Below are 20,741 nucleotides of genomic sequence, written 5' to 3'. Positions count from 1 at the left end.
TTTGGTACTAAAGATTATTGTGTGCGCAAAGACGATCCATAGTCCGTAAGGTTAGGATATCTTTATTCAGATAAACACCAGCCAAACGCAAGCCAGAGCATGCCCAGAGGCAGCAAGCTTTCGAGGCCAGAGCCAAGGGGGCTCTCCATGTGTCTGCAGCTCCTTAAGAATTGCCCCCACACAGGTGTGGCCAGGCACACCTGTAGGGGCTCCTAGAAGGCGGGGCTACAGTGTCTCCCTACAATTCCCCTTTTAGTCTAAAAGAGGATTAGAACTTAATAGTGTAAAACATCCAAAATTAACAATCATAAAGGTGAAATACAAGAAGATACAATAATCTGCTATTGCACATTCTAACTATGTCTATTCCGGCTAAGCCCTAAAGTCATGTGGAAAGGGAGTCTAACTTGAACACCTCTTTCCAATCCCAACTCTAAACAATAAGAGTTTCCTCTATTCTTCCCCCAACTCAATCTTCCTTATTCCCTCATGTTCTCCTCCCCCTCTTCCTCCTACATCCCTTTCCCCTCCCCCTCCCCCATGCTCCCAATTTGTTCAGGAGCTCTTGCAACTAGACTGTATAGTGTAGACCCACTACCTACCTGCTTTAGTGTCATTGTTTCTGCCATATAGAAAAGATAGCATTGTTAGTTATAGTTAAGAACACTGTTTGCAGCTGGGCAGAGATGGCACACACCTTTAAACCCAGCACTTGGGAGGCAGAGGCAGGCGGATCTCTGTGAGTTCAAGGCCATCCTGGTCTACAGAGCAAGTTCCAGGAGGGGCTCCAAAGCTACAGAGAACCCCTATCTCAAAAAACAAAACAAAAAAAGAGCATAGTTTGCAGACCCACACTACTTGTTCCCGTTCTAGTTCTGCCATAAGCTCCATTATGAGCACAGGTAAATTTACTTGATTTATTTATAATTTTTTTATTTTTATTTACCCCAATTTTTCTTATATAAAATTGAAATGGGTAGTGGTAATAATCCATACCCATAGAAAGTTGTTTAATGAACTGATCTAAGCTGGGTGTAATGGTACATGCCTTTAATCCTAACACTTGGGAGGCAAAGGCAAGTGGATCTTTGTGAATTCAAGGCCAGCCTGGTCTACAGAGTGAGTTCAAGAACAAACAGATTTACATAGTGAGGCCCTCAAAAAAAAAAAAAAAAAAGAAGAAGAAAGAAAGAAAGATAAATAGATCTAAGTAAGATACTTATTTGTTTTTTGCTTTTTGTTCTTTTGGTTTTTTGAGACAGGGTTTCTCTGTAGCTTTGGAAGCTGTCCTGGAACTAGCTCTTATAGACCAGGCTGGTCTCAAATTCACAGAGATCCACCTGCCTCTGCCTCCTGAGTGCTGGGACTAAAGGTGTGCGCCATCACTGCCCGGCCTAAGAAAGATACTTTTACAATGCAATTCTGTACAAGGTGATAAGCAACCTTTTTTTTTTTTTTAAGTCAGCTGTTATAATTGTTACAACTTGTACTCTGGTTACATAATTACATGGCCAGGCAAGGTGATATACTTGGCTGTAATTTTAGCATATTGGAGCTGAGGCAGGAAGATTTATAGTCCCAGAGCAACCTAGGCTACATAGCCAGACCCTGTTTCAGCTTGTTTGTTCCTAACTATAACTTAGCCCACATTTTTTTCATCTATACTCTTCCATGCCCTTGTTACCTCATCTCCATTTTGCCTATCCTGCCTCCTCTCCTTTGACTGGCGACTCCTCCTTTGTCCCAGAGCTTTCTGTCCCCAGAAGTCCTGCCTAACCTCTTCCTGCCTAGCTAATGGTTATTCAGTTCTTTATTAAACAATCACAGTGACCCATCTTCACACAGTGCAAAGAAATATTCCACAGAGCTGAAAGAGTAGCTCAGAGGTTAAGAGCACTAGCTGCTCTCCCAGAGGTCCTGAGTTCAATTCCCAGCAACCCCAAGGTGGCTCACAGCCATCTATAATGAGATCTGGTGTCCTCTTCTGATACGCAGGCAAAACCTTGTATACATAATAAATAAATGAATAAATAAATAAATCATTTTTAAAAATGTCCCACAATAGTAGAGATATGTTAAATGTCAATGGCTGCCACTATTCTTGATTATTGAGAACTGAAAACAATTTTATTTTTTGTTTTAATGTTATAGTACAGATTATGACCCATTCATGAAATCTGTTTAATGGGCCACCATCATCAGTGTTTATTTTGTCTTAGTGGGTGATCCTATTGCATTTCTATTCATGTTATATGTGTAAAGTTTTGGAACTTTTGTTTGGTATGCACAAACATACATATGTACACTAAATAACATCATAAAATATCTCCTGCATTATAGCCATTGCTTAGGGGGAAAAGGCAAAATTGCTAACACAGGCTGAAGGAATGAATATGCAAGGTAGAATTGTAAATTAAGCTCAGTTGATTTTATAGCCTGCCTGGATCTCCTTCTGTACTGTTTTCCACTTAACAATTCTGTGAGATAACCATGGGTAATTATCTCCTGTTAGTGCATGCTGAATTTAAGACTATAAAATCTATATAAGATATTAGACTTGGAAGTAGCAAAGTAGATATGTTCTCACTTTGATAGTCTTTCCACATTAAGATTCCTCCCAACACATACATGTACACATACATACAATGTAATTTAAACCTTTTAAAGGTGAAGAGGGCTGCAGACATGGTTCAGTGGGCAAAGTGCTTGCCACAGAAGCATTAGGACCTGAGTTCAGATACCTTGAATCCACATAAACCCAGACATGGCGATCCCCATCCATAATCTCAGTGCTCCTATGGCAAGATGTGGGATAGAGACAGGAGAACTCCCAGAAGCTCACAGGCCAGTCAACCTGGTATACACAATGCAGTGGCAAACAGTACAGAGACCCGGTCTCACAAAAATTGGAATTTATGTGCTGGCTAATTTTATGTCAGCTTGACAAATGCCCCCACTTGATTGGCCTGTGGTGCACTTGATGATTGATGTGGAGGGCCCTGCTCACTGTGTGTTACCACCCCTGGCTTCTATAAGCATCTGAGCAAGCCACGAAGAGCAAGCTAGTAAGCAACACTCCTTCATGGCTTCTGCTTCCGTTCCTGCCTCCAGGTTCCGGTACTGGCTGCCATAGATGATAGACTACAAGCTATAAGATGAAATAAACCCTTTCCTCCCCACATTGATTTTCATTATGGTGCTTTGTCACAGCAATAGAAACCTAAGACAGGGCCTATGTCCAAGGTTGTCCTCTGACTCCACACGTGCATCATGGTACTCATATGTCCCAGCTCACATACATGAACATGCACACAAACAAAAGGTGAGATGACACTTTTGCTATAAATTAAATTCTCGTATATGTGTCTATTACTCTTGCTGTTTTCATGCATGTATATAATGAATTGATCCTCTTCATTCTCACTACCCCATCTTGTCCTTCTACCACTGTACTAATCATCCTCTTCCTAGCAATTCCCCCTTCAACCTTCATGTCTTTTTCTTCAAGATTTGTTGTTTATGTATGTGAAGGTTTTGCCTGCATGTATGTTATATATGTATGAGTATGCATGTGTGTACTTTATGCAAGTGTGGTGCCCTCAAAGGTCAGATTAGAGCATCACATCCCTGGAACAGAGTTACAGATGATTGTGAGCGTCCATGTGGGTTCTGGGAATGGAACTTGGCCCCTGCAAACCTTCAATGCTCTTATTACTGAGCCATCTCTCTAGTTCCCTCTTTAAAAGGTTTTCTCTTTTATCTACTGTCCCAAGAAGTTACATTAATATTGCTTACAGGAACATGCATGAGGGGTTATGATGTGACTTAGGATTTTTTCCATTGATATTTACAAGTGGTTTTTGTTGTTGTTTTTCTATGTCAATTTGGTCTGTGTTTTTACTTTGCAAATGTGATGTTGATATGTTAGTTGCTAGTGTTTTGTTTTCTACATTAAAAGAACATTGAAATTTTAAAACAAAAAGAAAAATTGAAAATTTGCATAGAAAACTGCATTTTACTCATATGTCTGAATTCAAATGAATTTGAGGAAAAGTCATCTCAGGATGTGTTAACTTCCTACAAAGCTGGAAATAGTTCTCACTTTACATATTTTCATCTCCTTTTTTTTTTCCTTACGATTTACTATTAAATAGTTTGTTGCTTCTTTCCTTCAAAAAACCCCACTATTTTTATTAGTTCTATTACCTTATTAGCCTTTTATTATTTTTATCTTTTCTGCTTTGTTTTATGTTTATTTTGTCTACCTATTCAAGTTTTTTAATTAAAGCTGAATTTTTCGTTTTTATTCTTCAGACTTATTAGTATTTGATGGTGTGATTTTTATGCAGTATAGGTTTCAGCATGCTGCATAGGTAACCCTGTAGTTATATTCCCGCTGCTAGTTAGGGTGCTCTGGTGAGGCCCAAAGTCTCCCCTTCTCTCTGAGTTTGGGCAGAAGGTTCCCTGTCATTCCTAACAACAGCCCTTTTATCTGCATGGTTACATGTTCTCACCACTCAGAAGAGAGGGAATGGAAACAATTTCTTTTCCAGATTTTATAACCTATACTTCCCCATAGTTTTTGTTCACATCCATTAGCTGCATAACTACACCTAGTCTCAGAAGTATAGTATTTAACCCAACAGCTTTGTACTTAGCTAAAAGATACTACAAGGTGTTTTCATCATTTGTTTTTATTTTAATTTTCAAATTTTGTCTGTGTTAATTTCCACTTTTATTGTATAGTGATAAGAGAATATTGTGCTGTTTGTCTTAGGTCTCTGTTTAGGCTGTAGATATACCACAGGTTTCTTTTAAAATACAGATGTTAGGCCAGGTGGTGGTGGCCCATGCCTTTAATCTCAACAATCGGGAGGCAGAGGCAGGCAGATCTCTGTGAGTTTGAGGCCAGCCTGGTCCACAGAGCAAGTTCCAGGACAGCCAGGACTGTTGACAGAGAAGCCTGTATTGAAACACCAAAAAAATAAATAAATAAAAATTTTTAAAAATTGTATGTTACTTTATTGGTGGTAGTTGGTGATACCACAGTGCAGATGTGATGTGGTCAGTTTTTGCTTTTCATTGTGTAGATTTTGAAGATTGAACTCATGTCATCAGACTTTATGACACGTGCCAAATTCTAGGCTATCTCACCAGTCTATCATAGGTTTCTAAAAACAAGCTTTTCTCTATTGGTAATGTGGTTGGGTATATATCACTTAGTTTGGGTTCTTTTGTTTGTTTGGTTGGTTGATTTTGGTTTTAGTTTTGGGGGTTTTTTTTGTTTTTTGTTTTTTTTGCATCTTACTGTATGGATCTTTTGTATCTTTAATGTTGTCCTTTTGTATTTCAAAAATCCAAAAGACATAATGTCTCCTGGTAGCTTATGTTTGTGTTTTTCCTTGAATTACTGTGTTTTTAGTGAGTATTGGATGTGGCACTGTGTGCGTATTCAGGAGGAAGGAAAGAGACTACTGACTAAAGCTGAGTAACCCTAGATAATTTGTTCCCCATTTACTGTAGTGTACTGAATATATTCCTGGACCTTTTTCTTTGTTTTTCCTTTAATTGAATGGCAATGTTTATCTTTAACCTCAGTAAATGTTTCTGTTTTTACTTGTTACACAGGTAATTCTGACTCAAAAGACAGGAGAGGTGAGCCAATCACCTTTTTTATCTGTTGTCCTTTTAAAAGTTGTATACTGTCCATCCATGTTTCTTCTGTGTGGTACCTTTGTGTATCCATGACTGTGTTGTTTGTTTACTGTCCTTAAATGTTTCCATGTTTACCTTAGAAAAGAGTAAAGGAAACAAGCATTCTATTTTTTTATATAGATTACAGATTCTAACAGATTCAATGTATTTTATATATTTTTAAATTTTATTTGTGTGTTTGATTTGCCCGTATGTATGTCCCTGTATCAACCATGTGTGCCTGTTGCCCACAGAGGCAATAAAAGCTCATCAGATCTCCTGCAAATGGAGTCACCGGTGGTTGTGAATCCTCATGAGGGTGTTGGAAATCAATTCAGGGTCCTCATAGCCAAGGTTCTTAGCTGCTGAGCCATTTCTCCAGCCCCTTGATGTATTTTAATCAACAATAGAATAATTGTATATTTGTCATGTCCCCATGCTAGTATTTTACCCTTTGGTGACATATTAGGACATGATTTGTTTGTTTTATAATCTTTTTTATTTTGTGTGTTGAGTGTTTTGCCTCCATGTATATCTGTGCACCATATGTGCCCAGTGCTTACAGAGGCAAGAAGAAGACATCTGATCTCTGGAACTGGAGTTACAGATAGTTGTGAGCTACCTTGTAGGAGTTAAGAATTGAATCTGGGTCCTCTGGAAGAGCATCGAGTGCTCTTACCCACTGAGCCTATGCCCTATCTCTTCAGCTCCTAGGGCATAATTTGTAAGACTTAATTGGTTTCTGGCTTTTAGTCTACTATTAGCTTTAAACATTTTTATTTTCTGTAGCTTTTCTCTTAATCTATAAAATGGCTCTTAGGGATTTTCAACACCCAATAGTATAAAGCTCCTCCAGCCCCAAGTGATGTATTAGTTACTTTTCTTTCTGTGATAAACACAATGGTCAAAACAACTTAGAGAGCTTATTGTGTCTTATGGCTCCAGAGGAATAAATGTCTGTAATAGCAAGCAAGGCATGGTGGCAGGAACAAGAGGCTAAGAGATCACACCTCAACCATACACAAGAAGCAGAAAGCAAGAACAGGAAGCAGGGCAAGGCTGTAAACCCACAGAAGCCTCCTCAGTGATGTAATTCACCCAACAAAACTATACCTCCTAAAGGTTCTGTAATCTCCCCAAAGAGCACATCTAACGAGAGTTCAAGCAGGAAGTTTATAGCAGGCAGGTATGACTGACTAATAAAGTCTGAGGGTGAATGAATCAGTTCACATATTGTGCTTTTCATGGCTCTTTAATTCAAAAAAGTTCTCTCTCAAAAAGCTCTCTTTAAGATTTCTCCTCAAAAGTTCTTTCTCTAAAAGCTTTCTTAAAGTTCTCTTTAGAAGCTCTCCTTAAAAATTCTCTACAAGTTCTTTTTCTTCCCACAAGACTTCCAGTTTATATACCCACAGACACAACTAGCAACTCTCTGATAACAGTAACAGCAAGGATATCAGGTATGCATATCTCTCAGAGCCAGGAAGACAGATAAGGTCTTGACAAAAGCAGGATGCCTCAGAGCGGAGACATGACTCATGAAGAGGTTTCCGGGCAAACTTAAGTCTCAGAGGGGATATGACTCGTAAAAGGGGCCTTCTCAGTGCTATATCAAAGGCTATGATATATACTAAGTATACATACTAAGACTATGTAGTGTGAGATCTGGAGGCTATTGTCTCCAGCCTCAGGGCAAGAAGTGGGGTGCCCTACTCCTGACATCCGGTGAGAAGGAATTTCCTTTCTCTGGGGCCTTTTTGAGATTATAAAGCACCCAGTATATATTCTATATATCAAGATTATACAGCCAAATTCATAGCAACAGATATTCTGGAGTCTGTATTTCTTTCAGACTTTTCAAGGCAAGTTTTCTCCATCAGAAGTTAATTCTGGTGGAGTGATAATCTTGAAATCCCTGATGTTTTCACCTCTGTCTCCCAAATGCTGAGGTAGGTGTCTCTCTGTGTGTGTGAGCTTCAAGTATCTTCTGTTGCTCTCCACCTTATTTTTTGAAACAGGCTCATTCACTAAACCTGAAGCTTGCCATTTCGGCTAGACTGGCTTGCCAGAGAGGCCCTGGAGATCTGCCTGACTCTAGCCTGCAGCTCTGGGGTTACAGGCTTGTACTACCCCATACCTGGGTGATTTGGTTTGGCTTCTTTAACCAGTGTACTGGATATCCAAACTCAGGACCTCATGCTTACACAGTTAGCACTTTACCCACTGGTTCATTCCCCAGTCCCATAATTTCCTGTTTTTCAAATCAAACTTTTTCAAATTCTTTGTTATAATTCCATTATATAGTCACATATCCAGTTGTCAGTGTGTAATTTGAAGACCCACTCAGTAGGGTATTTACATCTGAGAAGTAGATGCTTTTAGCCTATATGCAGTGTTCATCTGTCATTATGTGTGTACTATATGCAAGACCCTCACCTTTCCAGCTCCTGCTTTCCTAAGCTCGGCAACCAAAAATTGAATGGCTGGACTGGCCTCGTTGCTCAGACTCCCCATCAAATGTAGAACTTGATAGCTTTATAAGGCAGGTATCTACTTACAGTTGTTTTCTAAAACTGTTCTTTTAACCATTTATAGTTTTAAGTCCAAATGATAAGCTTCAAGATTAAAGCCAAAAACTTTTTGAGAAATGAGTCAACTATTTAGAAATAATTTGTATTATAGCTTTTGGAAATGAATTAAGAGTTTTAAAGTTTTGTTTGATCCTGGTTTTGGTTTTTCAAGACAGGGTATCTCTGTGAAACAGTCCTGGAACTCACTCTGTAGACCAGGCTGGCCTCAAACTCATAGAGATTCACCTGCCTCTGCCTTCCAACTTCTGGGATTAAAGACCTGTGTTGCCATTCCCTGCATAACTGGGGATAGGGAAGACTTATTGTCTTTGAAGTTTAGGAGGCTGTTTGGGTTTTTTTTTTTTAATATATTACAAATTACTTTGGTAGAACTAGGTTTGTTTGTTTCATTTTTGTTTGTTTTGTTTTGTGAGAGAGACAGGGTTTCTCTGTAGCTTTAGAGCCTGTCCTGGAACTGGCCTTGTAGACCAGGCTTAGAACTAGGTTTTTAAAATAACTTGGGAGACTAAGATATAACTAAATGAAAAAGCACTTGTGCAGTATGAGTGAGGCTTTAGATTTTACCACTAGCACTGCTCCCCCCCACGCACACATTATGGTAACATAAAATTGACTGTTTTGATTGTTGTTAAGTATACAGTAACATTAGATGTAACTATGTGTACTATACCATTGTGTAACCATCTCGAGAATTTTTTGGTTGGTTTTTGAGACAGGACCATGTCATCTTATCCCCCACAGGTCTGAAACTTACAGCAGTTTTCTGCCTTAACCTGTCAAGTGCTGATTTCGGGAATCAGTCACTATACTGTGCTTTTGAGAACTTTTAGATGCATTTGTTTTATTGTATGTATATGAATGTTTTACTTGCATGTATATGTACCATGTACATGTGTGCACATGGTTCCCGGAAGTCAGAAGAGGGTCTTAGGTTCCCTGGAACTGGATTACAGATGATTGTGAGCCACCTTGTGGGCTCTGGGAATCCAACCCTGGTCTTCTAGAAGAGTAACCAGTGCTCTTAAACACTGAGCCATCTCTCCAGCATTAGAACTTTTTTAAAAAATATGGTGTGTGTGGGGGTGGGGGTGGTGGTGGTGGTGGTTCGGGGGAATTTGTGCCACAATACACAGGTGGAGGTCAGAGAACAACTCTCAGGAGTCAGTTCTCTCCTTCCCCAATGGGTTCCCAGGATTAAAACTTTCAGTCTTGCTCAGCAAGTGGCTTTACCTACTAAGCCATCTTGTCAGGTCCCAAAGCATCTCAAATTGAAACTTTTTAACTATTAAACAAGAATAGTTTCATCATTCTTCTGATAAATATTTTTCTTTATGTCTCTATGAACTACTTAATTTCTACATTAACTGGCTAGATGCCTCCTTTATTCCTATACTGTCTATATTTATTGGCCCTTTCATTAATCATGAATAGTACTATTTTCCTGATAACTTGTTTTACTCATTCATTCAGAACCTTTCCTGACTGTCCCAACCCACAGGATGTCAACCTGGGGCAAGAGAGTCAGGGATAGGGAATGGGGACAAGAGACGCAGAAAGAAGGACCACAAGACAGGATTCTGATCAAGTGGCAAACTTTATTTTTCTCAGGCTAGCTTATATAGTCAGTAGAGCAGGATATGGGGAGGGGTAGAATGGGTTGTTTGTGCTCCAGGTGTTAGCATAGGCAGGATATTAGGAAGCCACAAAGAGGATGTTTGGCAGGATAAAGAGTTTATGAGTAAGAGATCCAGGAAGGGTTGCCTAGGTGACCGAGCCTGTGGGTGGAGGAATGGGTCAAGTTGTTTCTTTTCTTGAGCTGAGGTTCTAAGGAGCTGCTATGTAAAGGTTAATATACAACTATGTGGCCGGCCAAGCATGGCCTAGGATCTCATGCCAAGCCCTGAGCTCTTTGGCTCCCAACATATTCCCCCTTCCTTGTATAAAAAGGAGTGGCCAAATTTTTCAGTAGAGGGGGATAGAGGCCTGGCCCCCAATTGGAGAATCTATGTGGATTTTATAAAGGAGAATTTTCTCTGACCTTGGGGACTAGAATGTTAGAGACAGCAGGAATGGAAAAAAAGGCAGACCCATTTGATATATTGGTTTGTTGGGAAAGGATAATCTAAGTGTTACATAAAGAAACACAAACAAAGCAAAAGTAATCCAAAAGGACAGTTTATTTTTACAAAAAGAGTGTGCCTTGGCCCTAACTGGCTTATCAAGCACTCTTGGGCAGAAAGTGCACATAGTTTTTATTCTAACACAGGCGGTGACTGTGTCTCCTCCTATTGGTGGGAGCTCAACCTTTAAGTCTGACATGATTGGCTAATCTATAGGAAGAGGAAGGGTGTGATAGTCAAGTCTCAGAAATGTCTAGTGATTGAACACACAGACATGTAACCAGATGGAATAGTTTGTGGAATGTTAGCTACCTTTGTTGGGAGAAAAAAAAAAAGTTTCTCAGGGGCTATAGCCCTATAAGAAATTGCTTGCAGCTGGGTAGGATAGAGAAGGTATGCATGAAGAAGTCAAAGGGATTTCTGCCTTTCTTGCCAGAGCAACAGGAGGATTAGAATGCTAGCTACTGAATGGTAAAAGCATTTGTAGCACAGAAAATTTATGTTGCTTGTGAAGCCTGTGAAGTTGAAAGTGAAGGTGGCCAGTAGGTAGTTGAGAACCAAGCAATACAAATATGGGAATTTCTGTCATATCATTTGAAATTGCAGGCATCTGATCAGATAATAGGTTGAAAATAAGAAAGCATCCCAAGGACACAACCCTGAGAAGTTTCCACAGTCATAGAGCACTGCTGTTTCTCACAAAGAGACAGGTGAAGTAGTCAGGGGACTTCGTTATAGGGAGAAAATGCTTCAAAGAGGAAGGAATGATCATCTAGTGTGAATGGTCTTTTTTGCTTTTTTTGTTTGTTTTTTGGTTTTTCAAGACTGGATTTCTCTGTGTAGCTTTGGAGCCTGTCCTGGAACTCACTCTGTAGACCAGGCTGGCCTCAAACTCACAGAGATCCGCCTGCCTCTCCCTCCTGAGTGCTGGGACTAAAGGTGTGCACCACCAACACCCAGCTGTGAATGTTCATTTTAAAATAGGAATCGCACACTGCAATGTTTGAAATTTACCATCAATAGAAAAATATAGTAGGCATTTCCTATCCCTTTAGGCTGGGATGGTGGTACTTATCTCTAATCCAGCCCTTGGGAGATAAAATGAGAATTGTGAACCATGAGCTATACAGTGAGACCCTACTTCCAGTCACCACACACACACACACACACACACACACACACACACACACACACACACACGTGTCTCTCCAACTACTGTTCCTTTTATTTGCAAATGTACCCTGATGTAAAAGTCCTCATACAATGAGTGACTGTGCTGCTCTCTCCACTCTCGATCCTCCTGCCATTCCCTTTAGGCTTTCTTACCCATATTCAAAAGAAACCAATCCAAAGTCTCACCAGTAGCTGTCATCTGGTCAAGCCAGCTTCATATCTGTTTCATCTTATTTACCCTGCCAGCACTGTTTGAATTCATTTCTCCTTCCTTGGAGACTGCTCTTGGCTTTCTGCTGAAATGACTTCCTACCTAGTGGCTGCTGCTATTCCTAAGTCGGTTTACCAGAACTTTTAAACAAAGGAAAATTCAATTTTGTCCTTTCTGTGTCAGTCTTCCAATAATGCTATGTTTCTCATCGTATTCCAAATTAAAGCCACACTCCCTGCCATGGCCTATAACGCAAGTTTTCTGGCTCCTGCCATCTCTCCAGTTGCAGCTTGTATCACACTGGCCTTTGTGTTGTTTCTTGAACCCTGTCAAAGTCCTAAGCCATTAGGCTTGTCATTTCTTATGTCTAGAGAGCTCTTCATGGAGAACTCTTCATGGTTCACTTTGCCCTGTTACTTGGTGCTCTGCTGTAAGGGACAGGAACAGCTCTCAAGAGTGCTCCACAACACTCCACTGCTATCTCCCTGCTGCTTTCTCTTCTTGTTATTTCCTCCAAATCCCTTGTCAATCTTAAATGACATGTAAGCTTTCTATCCCTGCTCTGCCTGGGTACTTCTGCCAGTGTCCCAAACAGCCAAGCATACAGTTACTGCTCTGTGAATATATTTTGAAAGAATTCTGGTAAGAGGGTGAATGAGATGAAAATGGGACTGTTTCTGTTGGATTGGTAATTGCTGTTGTTTGGTCCTTGCTGAGCAGCTTCGGTGGATCAGGAGATGGATCAGGAGAACTGAGGGAAGGAAAATGAGAACAGTGAAGCAATGGTTATGAGTAGTTAGCTGAGACAGAGGACAAGTGAGGTCAAGATAAAAGGTTTGAGGTGACAACAATGGACATAGTCCAGAGACCACCTGGTAGGATTGGCCTTCACATAAAAGGGACATACCCTCACAAACAGAGAAACTCAGATGGCTTGTGTGGTTTGTAATGAGTAGAAGTGGGGTCCTGCCTTGGTCTGCTGCATGAGAAATGTGGCTAGGTACTGAGCTAGAGCCTGTGGAGTGGAGGGAAGGCTTGAGCATCTAGTCAAGCCAGACTTCGTCATGGTCAGGATCTTGGCAAAAGGCAGCTGAGGGGAAGAAAAAGATAGGGAAAGTGGTGGAAGGGAATAGGGAGCACACGGTAGTTTTTGATGCACGATTCGTAAGGATTTAGCAGCATCTCCTTGTTTCATCATATTCCCTGTATCAGGAAACCACTGGGGTTTATGGCAGAACAATCTTTTCTCTTCTGTCTCCCGTTTTTTGTTTTTTGGTTTTTTTTTTTTCTCTAGTCAGAGCTCATTGAGACTGGGAAGGAGTGTAATGTTGGCCCTACATTCCTGGCCTGCCAGTATTTGTACCTCCAAATATTTGAGTACTTTTTGTGTGCTAAGTTTTGTTTGAGCTCAAATGATATAGCAATGAAAGAGTCTCTGGCTTAAAGGACAATTTCATCCCAATGCAGGAAGTCATACAGTAAATAAATGTCTGGTACATCAGAGATAGGTAAGACTCTACCGAATCCCCCCTACCTAATGGCCCTCTAGCACATGTACTTGCTCCTTGCTTTTTTGCACACATCCTTTCTGTTTCTCATTTTGTTCTCTTGGTATGTGTGTTTGTATCTCACATCCTATCATCTGCAGAAATATTTAATGGGTAGTGCACCCCCACCCCCACATCAGTGTATCTTCCTGAGCTCCCAACTTGAGCCTTTCATTGCACAACACAGTTATGACCTATTCTTTTCTCTTGGTTTCAGATGAGACGCCAATTATTGCAGTGATGGTGGCCCTGTCCTCTCTGCTAGTAATCGTGTTTATTATCATAGTTCTGTACATGTTAAGGTAAGTGTGTTAGTGTTACTGCATTTGCTTAGAATATCTTGACACCCCTGTGTCTCAGTAAGCCCACACAGTCCAGAAGACAGTTGGCTAAGGACAATGAGTAGGGTGGAGGGACAGTGACTTGTAAATCGTGCTTATATTAAAGTACTGCTTAGAAACGGATTCTATACAGTCTTCCTTAGGACCTAGGTGCTCTCCCTTTGCTTTATCTGGCCAAGCCAAGTCTACAAATTCTGAGGCTAAAACCTAGAGTAGAGTAGTGATTTAGACATGGGAGACTTCCATACTATCTTATCACTGACAGGTGTTTCAAGATCTTCAGCTCTTGTCCTTTAAAACAACTTCTTAAATGGCCCCTGGTAAGATTATATGCACAACAAAAGCTTACTTTGTTTCTAGCTAAGGCTTTGTCCAAACCTCTCTAGGACCCCTGGCCTTTGTTTGCTAGGCAGATCTTAGGGGTAAAGTATTCCTCTTTCTGGCCTTTCAGAAGCTTCTAGATAATGAACACAAGCCAGGAGAGAAACCCAAGAGCAAGAAGAATGTGGTTCATTTGTTCTCTTCCTGCGGAATCTACTGTCCTGATGACCTGGGTTTAACTCTGCCTTATCTTGAACCCAGCCTGCTCTATGTTCCCTTTGTTCTTCCGCAGGAATTAAGGCAGGGGGCTGTGTACCCATCTCCATTAAACCTGTGTTCTCTCATTCTGGAGCTCTGGACTTCTCCCCATGACTCTTAGGTTGCACTGAGGGAACACCAGGATTTTTGTTTCATAAAGATCTTACTGCTTCGCCGGGCGCACACCTTAAATCCCAGCACTTGGGAGGCAGAGGCAGGCGGATCTCTGTGAGTTTAAGACCAGCCTAGCCTACAAGAGCTAGTTCCAGGACAAGCTCCAAAGTTACACAGAGAAACCCTGTCTCGAAAAACCAAAAAAAGAAAAAGAAAATCTTATTGTTCCATCCTGTTCCACCTATTCTATCACGCTCTTACACACCACACACACCACTATATTATACTTGACCATATTCCACCTGCTATGGCTGTGCACTCAAGTGTGTTATGGAGATGAAGCTACACAGAGGAACCAGGCAGGCTAGAACATAGTGTTACCTCAGCTGGCCTTTAGGACGCTGAGTGTAAGGAAGACCAACCATCCCAAGGTGCTCAGTCACCACAGAATGGAGCTGCCTCAGATGTGCCTGACTTGTGTCTCTTTTTCAAAATGTTTGATTTGACAGAGAGATTTAGAAAGGTGTAGTCAATTTTGATGTTATTTTAATTACAAACCCTTTAATTACGTAAGTGGGTGATCAGAATGGAATATAATAAATTACGGTAGGAACAGCAAAACCTCTTTATTATCAAGGTAATTATTTTGCTTAAGTTACAATTCATCATAAAAAATATCTAGAGCCGCCATTTTCTCAGATGTATTATAAAAAATGCCATTCAGTTGCAAATAAAAACATGAGTTCAGATAAAGATGCTTCCATTTTATTTCCAGATTTTTAAAAATGGCTAAATTCTGTGATATTATTAGAAATGTAGGAGAATTTTGGTTCCTCACAAAAATATCTATTAAGATTTAATAAAGGTAACTTTATCTTAAAAAAGAAAGGTGTAGTCAATAACAAGAATGCAAAGACAGTGATTTACCTCTGTGCCTAGTTTTTCATTAAAGATATTTTCTCATTAGGTTTAAGAAATACAAGCAAGCTGGGAGCCATTCCAATTCTTTCCGCCTGTCAAATGGCCGCACAGAGGAAGTGGGTAAGGCATGGGGAACCTCTGAAGAAGAAAACCAAGAAATGAATATTTCCCCATCCTTTTTTATTTATTTTATTTGTGTATATGTAAACACGCATGCCATCTTGCAAGAATTAGTTCTCTCCTTCCATCATGTAGATTCTGGCATCCAGTTGAGGTCATCAGAGCTTGGTGACAAACACCTTTTACTGATGGAGCCATGTCCCTGCCTCTTTTCCCCATTTTTTCAAAAGAATAAGAAGACCATTAATATTCACAAAAGGTACTGCATCTATCTCCAGGGCACCTAACTTACCTTCCCTTTTATACACTACAGAGCCCCAAAGTGTACCACTTCTGGCCAGGTCCCCAAGCACCAACAGGAAGTACCCACCACTGCCTGTGGACAAGCTGGAAGAGGAGATTAACCGAAGAATGGCTGATGACAATAAGCTCTTCAGAGAGGAATTCAACGTGAGTCCTTTGTTGTTAGCGAAGAGGAAGGGAGACCTAAGATCTGGCCTTTTGAGTCATGAGTTATCAAATAGATTTCTAATGGATAATGGGTGAGAAATGTTTTTTACCAAGCTCGTCTTGCTCCTTTCCTGTATAATCATGGAAAGAAAGTTTTAAAAAAGGAAATTGCTTCACCTCCCTCATCTACCCATCCATTCATTGCTGATTAGTGCATTCATCACCATATCTAGTAACTCCTCATTTGTTTGAGACTTACAAGCATCTTAGAGTTACCAACTAACATTCTAGGTGCCAGTGATATAATACAGAACAAAAACAGATCCCAATCCAAATTTCAAAGAAATCTCTGCCCCCTTGGGAAACTCTATAAGAACAAAATTACCTATAAAGCCAAACAGCAGTTCAAGCATAGTCTGTAGCAAGGATTGAGAGTATTTAGGTAATAGGAGTAGATTGATACAAAAAGTAGAGGCTACTACTGAATGCAGAGTACTGAGGTTTGTGTTTTTCATGTCTCTCAAGGAAGCAGAATGAGCATAAACCAGCCCCTGGTGATCCTGGGTCAAAAGTTTCCTTGCTGAGTATGTAGCTCAGTGATAGCTTACCTGGAATGTGCAGGCCACTGAGTTCATTTCTCAGTATTTACAGGAAAGGGTAAGAGAGACTTTATCCAAGTCTAGTTTGGAGTCATGTCATTCTAGTTACTTGGGAGGCTGAGGCAAGAAGACCACAGGTTCAAGGCCAGCCTGGGCAACTTAGTAAGCTGCTTTCTCAGTGGGATATGTAGCTAGTATTTAAGCTCGGTTTCCTTGAAGAAGCAAGGAGAGTGGCGAAAGGGAAGTGAGGTGCTAGAAATGGCAGGAGCAAGCATCTGGGTAAGAGAAAGGCATACTCAGAAGTTTTTAAAGGGCTGCACGGCAAAAGAACAGTGCTGTCTAGCATTTCCTTCTAATTGAGCTGGTCCTTCATGCAGAGAGGAGAAAAGCTCATTAAGACTCTGCGCTGGGGTGAGCTTTTCTTCCAGTGTTTCAGCTGCATTTGAGTCATCCACATTCCTACCCAGTAAACATATGGTTCCCTCTGCTCAACTTGGGTAGAATCATTTCTTTATTCTGTCTTTGGTACCCTATTTGGCATGAGTAGACATTTAATCATGTCTTCCATTGAAAAGTCCTATAACAGGGAGTAGTAGAGGAAAAAACTAAGAAAAGCCTAGGCCACACCACTCAGCTCTAGATTGTTGTGAGTAAAGTAGAATCCTGTGAACTGGGCTGATTTGTATTTTGAAAAAAAAAAAAAAAAAAAAAAAAAGGTTCTGTTTTCTATATGGAGAACAGCCCAAGGGGACCAGATTAGGATCTGGGAATACAGCTAGTCTGCAGCAGTTGTTAAGATCAGTATTAACTTTAATAATTATCTAACATGGTAATTATTAAAGAGATGGAAGAGATTTAAGAACAGAAGAGAGCAGTTCCAAGACCATTGGTTTCCCTGGCCTGTTTGCATTATGTCATGTGTCATCTTTGTCTCATAGGTAGGCTCCTGTCATAGTGCCAAAATGATACCCCAGTTCTAGGCAGAGTATGGAGATGCAATCAGGTCCACTGGAAGAAGGGTGACTGTTTTAAGTTTCTGGAGATGTGTTTTGCCACATGTTCCTTCTTAAAGTAGTCCTTCCTGGGTAGGGGAGAAAGTTCCTGCAGCTTCCTAAGGTCAGTGCAAACTGTCTCTGATCTAAGCAGATAACCCCACAGGGGAACTTCAGAATCGAAAGGGAAAGAAGGCTCTGGGATCAGGCTCAGTCAATAGAATGTGTGCCATTCAGGCCTAGGGCCTGAGTTTATTTAGATCACCAGCACCCATGTGAAAAACTGGGCATTTGGGTATACTCCTTTAATCGAAAGCTGGTAGGGTAAAGACCCCCCATGCAGCTCCCTGGCTGGTTGACCTAGCCAAATTGGTGGGCTCCAGGCTCATTGCAAGCTGCTGTTTCCAAAAAAAAAAAAAAAAAAAAAAAAAAGTGATTGAGAAAGACACCCATTATCCTCCTCTGGTTTCCACATTACACATATGCACACTCAAACATCACATGCAGGACACAAAGAAAAAAGGAAAAGTGGTTATTAAGTGGTCATAATGACCACTTACATTCAGTGCTCCACCACTGAAGGGCTTAGGTTCAGATTTGTGTCCAGAAAAATCCCTGGCTTCAATGTGAAAAGTAAGTGGAAGGGAGTGTGGGCCTTGAAGCCCACACTCATTTACCAGGTAAGAGTTAACAGAATAGCCCAGAACTCTCATTTTGTTTTGAACTGTGGGGAAGAGAGCACCATTTAATACCCATTATTGACTGAGAACATTTGGCACATCCCACCAGACAAGCTCACAGATGGAACTGTGGTAGACATTGTGCTGTTCTGTAATCTGTAACACCAACTGCTTCTGGATGATGGTGTGGTCCTATTGACATACTTCTTTGTAAAATTAATTCTTTTTTGGAAATAATATCCCCTGAGATACCATAATAAAACATTCTAGCAAATCCTTGGAGAGAAGTCCTAGAGGCACATGATAGATAGATAGATAGATAGATAGATAGATAGATAGATAGATAGATAGAAAGAAAGAAATAGCTATTGGCTAGCATGTTCATGAGCTCATCAGACCAGTACTAGGGGAACAAGGGGAGGTATGTAGCAGTGAGTGCGTCTGGTGAGTGTTCACCTGGAGCATAAACATTTCTTCTTAGTTCCTGTTTATTTAGAACCTAATCTCCAGTGAGATGGAGTGATAGCATACTTAAAAGTTTGCTTCACTGAGAGGGTTTCTCCTATATTCATTTAGAGTTGTCATTGAAGTATATATTCAACAGCAGACTACTTCTATCCAGCTTGGACCAGCATGGCACACAGAGCCAAGTATGCATCAGAGTGGATTTTTTTTCCCCTTAGTTATCTGTTTACATCAACAAGAAGTCATAAATGTCTTTTGAAGGAGAAGGATCTGTGGCATGTGGCAGTTCTTCTATATACATCACTTCTATCCATGGTGGAATCCTTTGGGGCATATCCAAATTTGTAACTTATAAATCACATAACTGATTTATGACAGGAAGCTACCTTGGAGCAAGTAAATAGTTTCCACTCTAGGGCTCAGTTCTAAGCTAGAAGTATGGTCTTACAAACAAGATCATGTGCTTTCCTCCTTTATGAGGTTTTTCATTTTAACTGTCATATTCAGCCTTACTATGGATGTTTTGAGTCCCACAGAACCTGCTAGAACTAATTTTGCCTTAGCCTAGATCATTTGTTTTCAATGTTCTCAGTTGTTACTCAATCACTGAGTAAATAGATCAGAGAAAGATAGCCAGCATGTACTATATCCTTTCTCCAGAATTCAAAACGGCCAAGCAAGTATTTCTCCTTTTACTGGGGAAGAGATGGTGAGGATAAGGAGTAAAACCCGTCTTGTATGTCAGAGAAGGTAGCCTGGTGTGCCTACAACTTTGACCTTCAGAAAACTTGGTTCAAATCACAAGCCAACTGTGGGTTTTGCTTTGTTCTGTTCTGCTTTTATGTCCACCATGCATATCTAAAATACACAACTTCCTGTTCTAGCAGCTTGGCATGCTAGTCAGGTTAATGTCTATTAGCATGATGGTCAGGTTAATGTCCTATGAAACTATGTGACAAAATACTGGTAAATGTGGCCACAGCATAGATAGATCAGGGTTATTTATCACTGAGGTTGCTCTTTTCATGAAAGGGGGAGACAGCTTCAAACAGTGTGTGTAACTTGAAAAGAGTATATGCTTGTCCCATTAATACAAAGATTCCAGGTAGTGGGAGTGCTACATTAGGAAGAAAGTTGCTGGAAAGCCAGCTGGAAATCTACAGCTCCAGCTGATAACTGACTCAATTTATCATAATCCAGCATTGGTGTGACTTACTTTCTTACTGTATAGGCCAGGCTGTCCTGAAATTTACTGTGTAGCTCAGTCTAGCCAGGAACTTCCTGCCTCAGCTTCCTGAGTTCTAAAAGAGCTCAAAGTGCTGGGACTACAGGAATGCACCATCCATCACACCCAGGTACCACAGCCTTTGTTAGAGACCATGAGTCCTTTGTGTTAGTCTGTTTGATTCTCTCTGTCTCTGTCTATCTCTGTGTCTCTGTGTCTCTGTCTCTCCATCTCCCCATCCCACACCCATCCCCTTTTCCCCAAGTTATAACTGTGTTTTCCAGACTGGCCTCAAGCTCCCAGTTTCAGAAGGTTCTTCTGTCTTGGTAGCTAGAACTTGTAGTTCTGGATACTATAGAATATATAGTAGCTGGATGTCCTACAAGCTTTCAAATTTTTCTGTAGCACTTAAGATAAGCTTATATAGAGACTTAGCCTTTGGTAGATCAGTGCTCTGGGACTTACATTAGCTTTTTCTATTACAGTCTTTATCAAGTAGGTAGGGAATTTGTGTGGATATTCTGCTGTAATAGGGATTCCCTAATAAAGGCCGTTCAAGCCAGAACCTCTTCCTTTACCTGGCCTATAAATGCTGCATTGTGAGTAACCTATCATAGTGAAATTCTGGATTCTCAGAAATTAGTTATCTCAAGGCCAGAAGCCTGTATATCCTAAAGGGTGAAAGGAATTGTGATGCAAATTCTTAAGATGGAAAAACAGGGTCACAGTATATAAGTATGGATGTGCTTAGTCTGGGTTTGTCCTAACAGGGGCTTGGCCGCACTCTAATTGAAGGGATAGAATGACCCAAGCTTAGGTGTCAGGTGAGAAGTGGCACTTTGTCTAACAGGGTAGGTCCCCTGAAGTGACTTGAGCCAGCTGCCTCCCATATCCCATATAATACAGAGATTCCAGGTATGTA

At 40.6% G+C, this 20,741-nt stretch overlaps 1 protein-coding gene across 4 annotated transcripts in view; it reads left to right on the top strand.

Moving 5' to 3' along the window:
• Positions 1-20,741, top strand: part of Ptpra (protein tyrosine phosphatase receptor type A) — a 106,999-nt gene that overhangs the window by 55,198 nt on the left and 31,060 nt on the right. For 2 of the 4 annotated variants that reach the window (XM_027421796.2, XM_027421797.2), the window contains 4 exons: positions 5,629-5,655; positions 13,551-13,635; positions 15,335-15,408; positions 15,722-15,858. In XM_027421796.2, coding sequence (XP_027277597.1) covers positions 5,629-5,655; positions 13,551-13,635; positions 15,335-15,408; positions 15,722-15,858 — 323 coding nt within the window. Of the gene's footprint in view, positions 1-5,628; positions 5,656-13,545; positions 13,636-15,334; positions 15,409-15,721; positions 15,859-20,741 lie in introns of those variants that run through there. The other 2 variants (XM_027421795.2, XM_027421798.2) reach the window with 2 other exon arrangements.

The sequence above is a fragment of the Cricetulus griseus genome, chromosome 6, assembly GCF_003668045.3.
Source record: "Cricetulus griseus strain 17A/GY chromosome 6, alternate assembly CriGri-PICRH-1.0, whole genome shotgun sequence".
Lineage (NCBI taxonomy): Eukaryota > Metazoa > Chordata > Mammalia > Rodentia > Cricetidae > Cricetulus > Cricetulus griseus.
The sequence above is the reverse complement of the archived record's forward strand: the minus strand, read 5'-3'. Positions and strand labels throughout refer to the sequence as shown.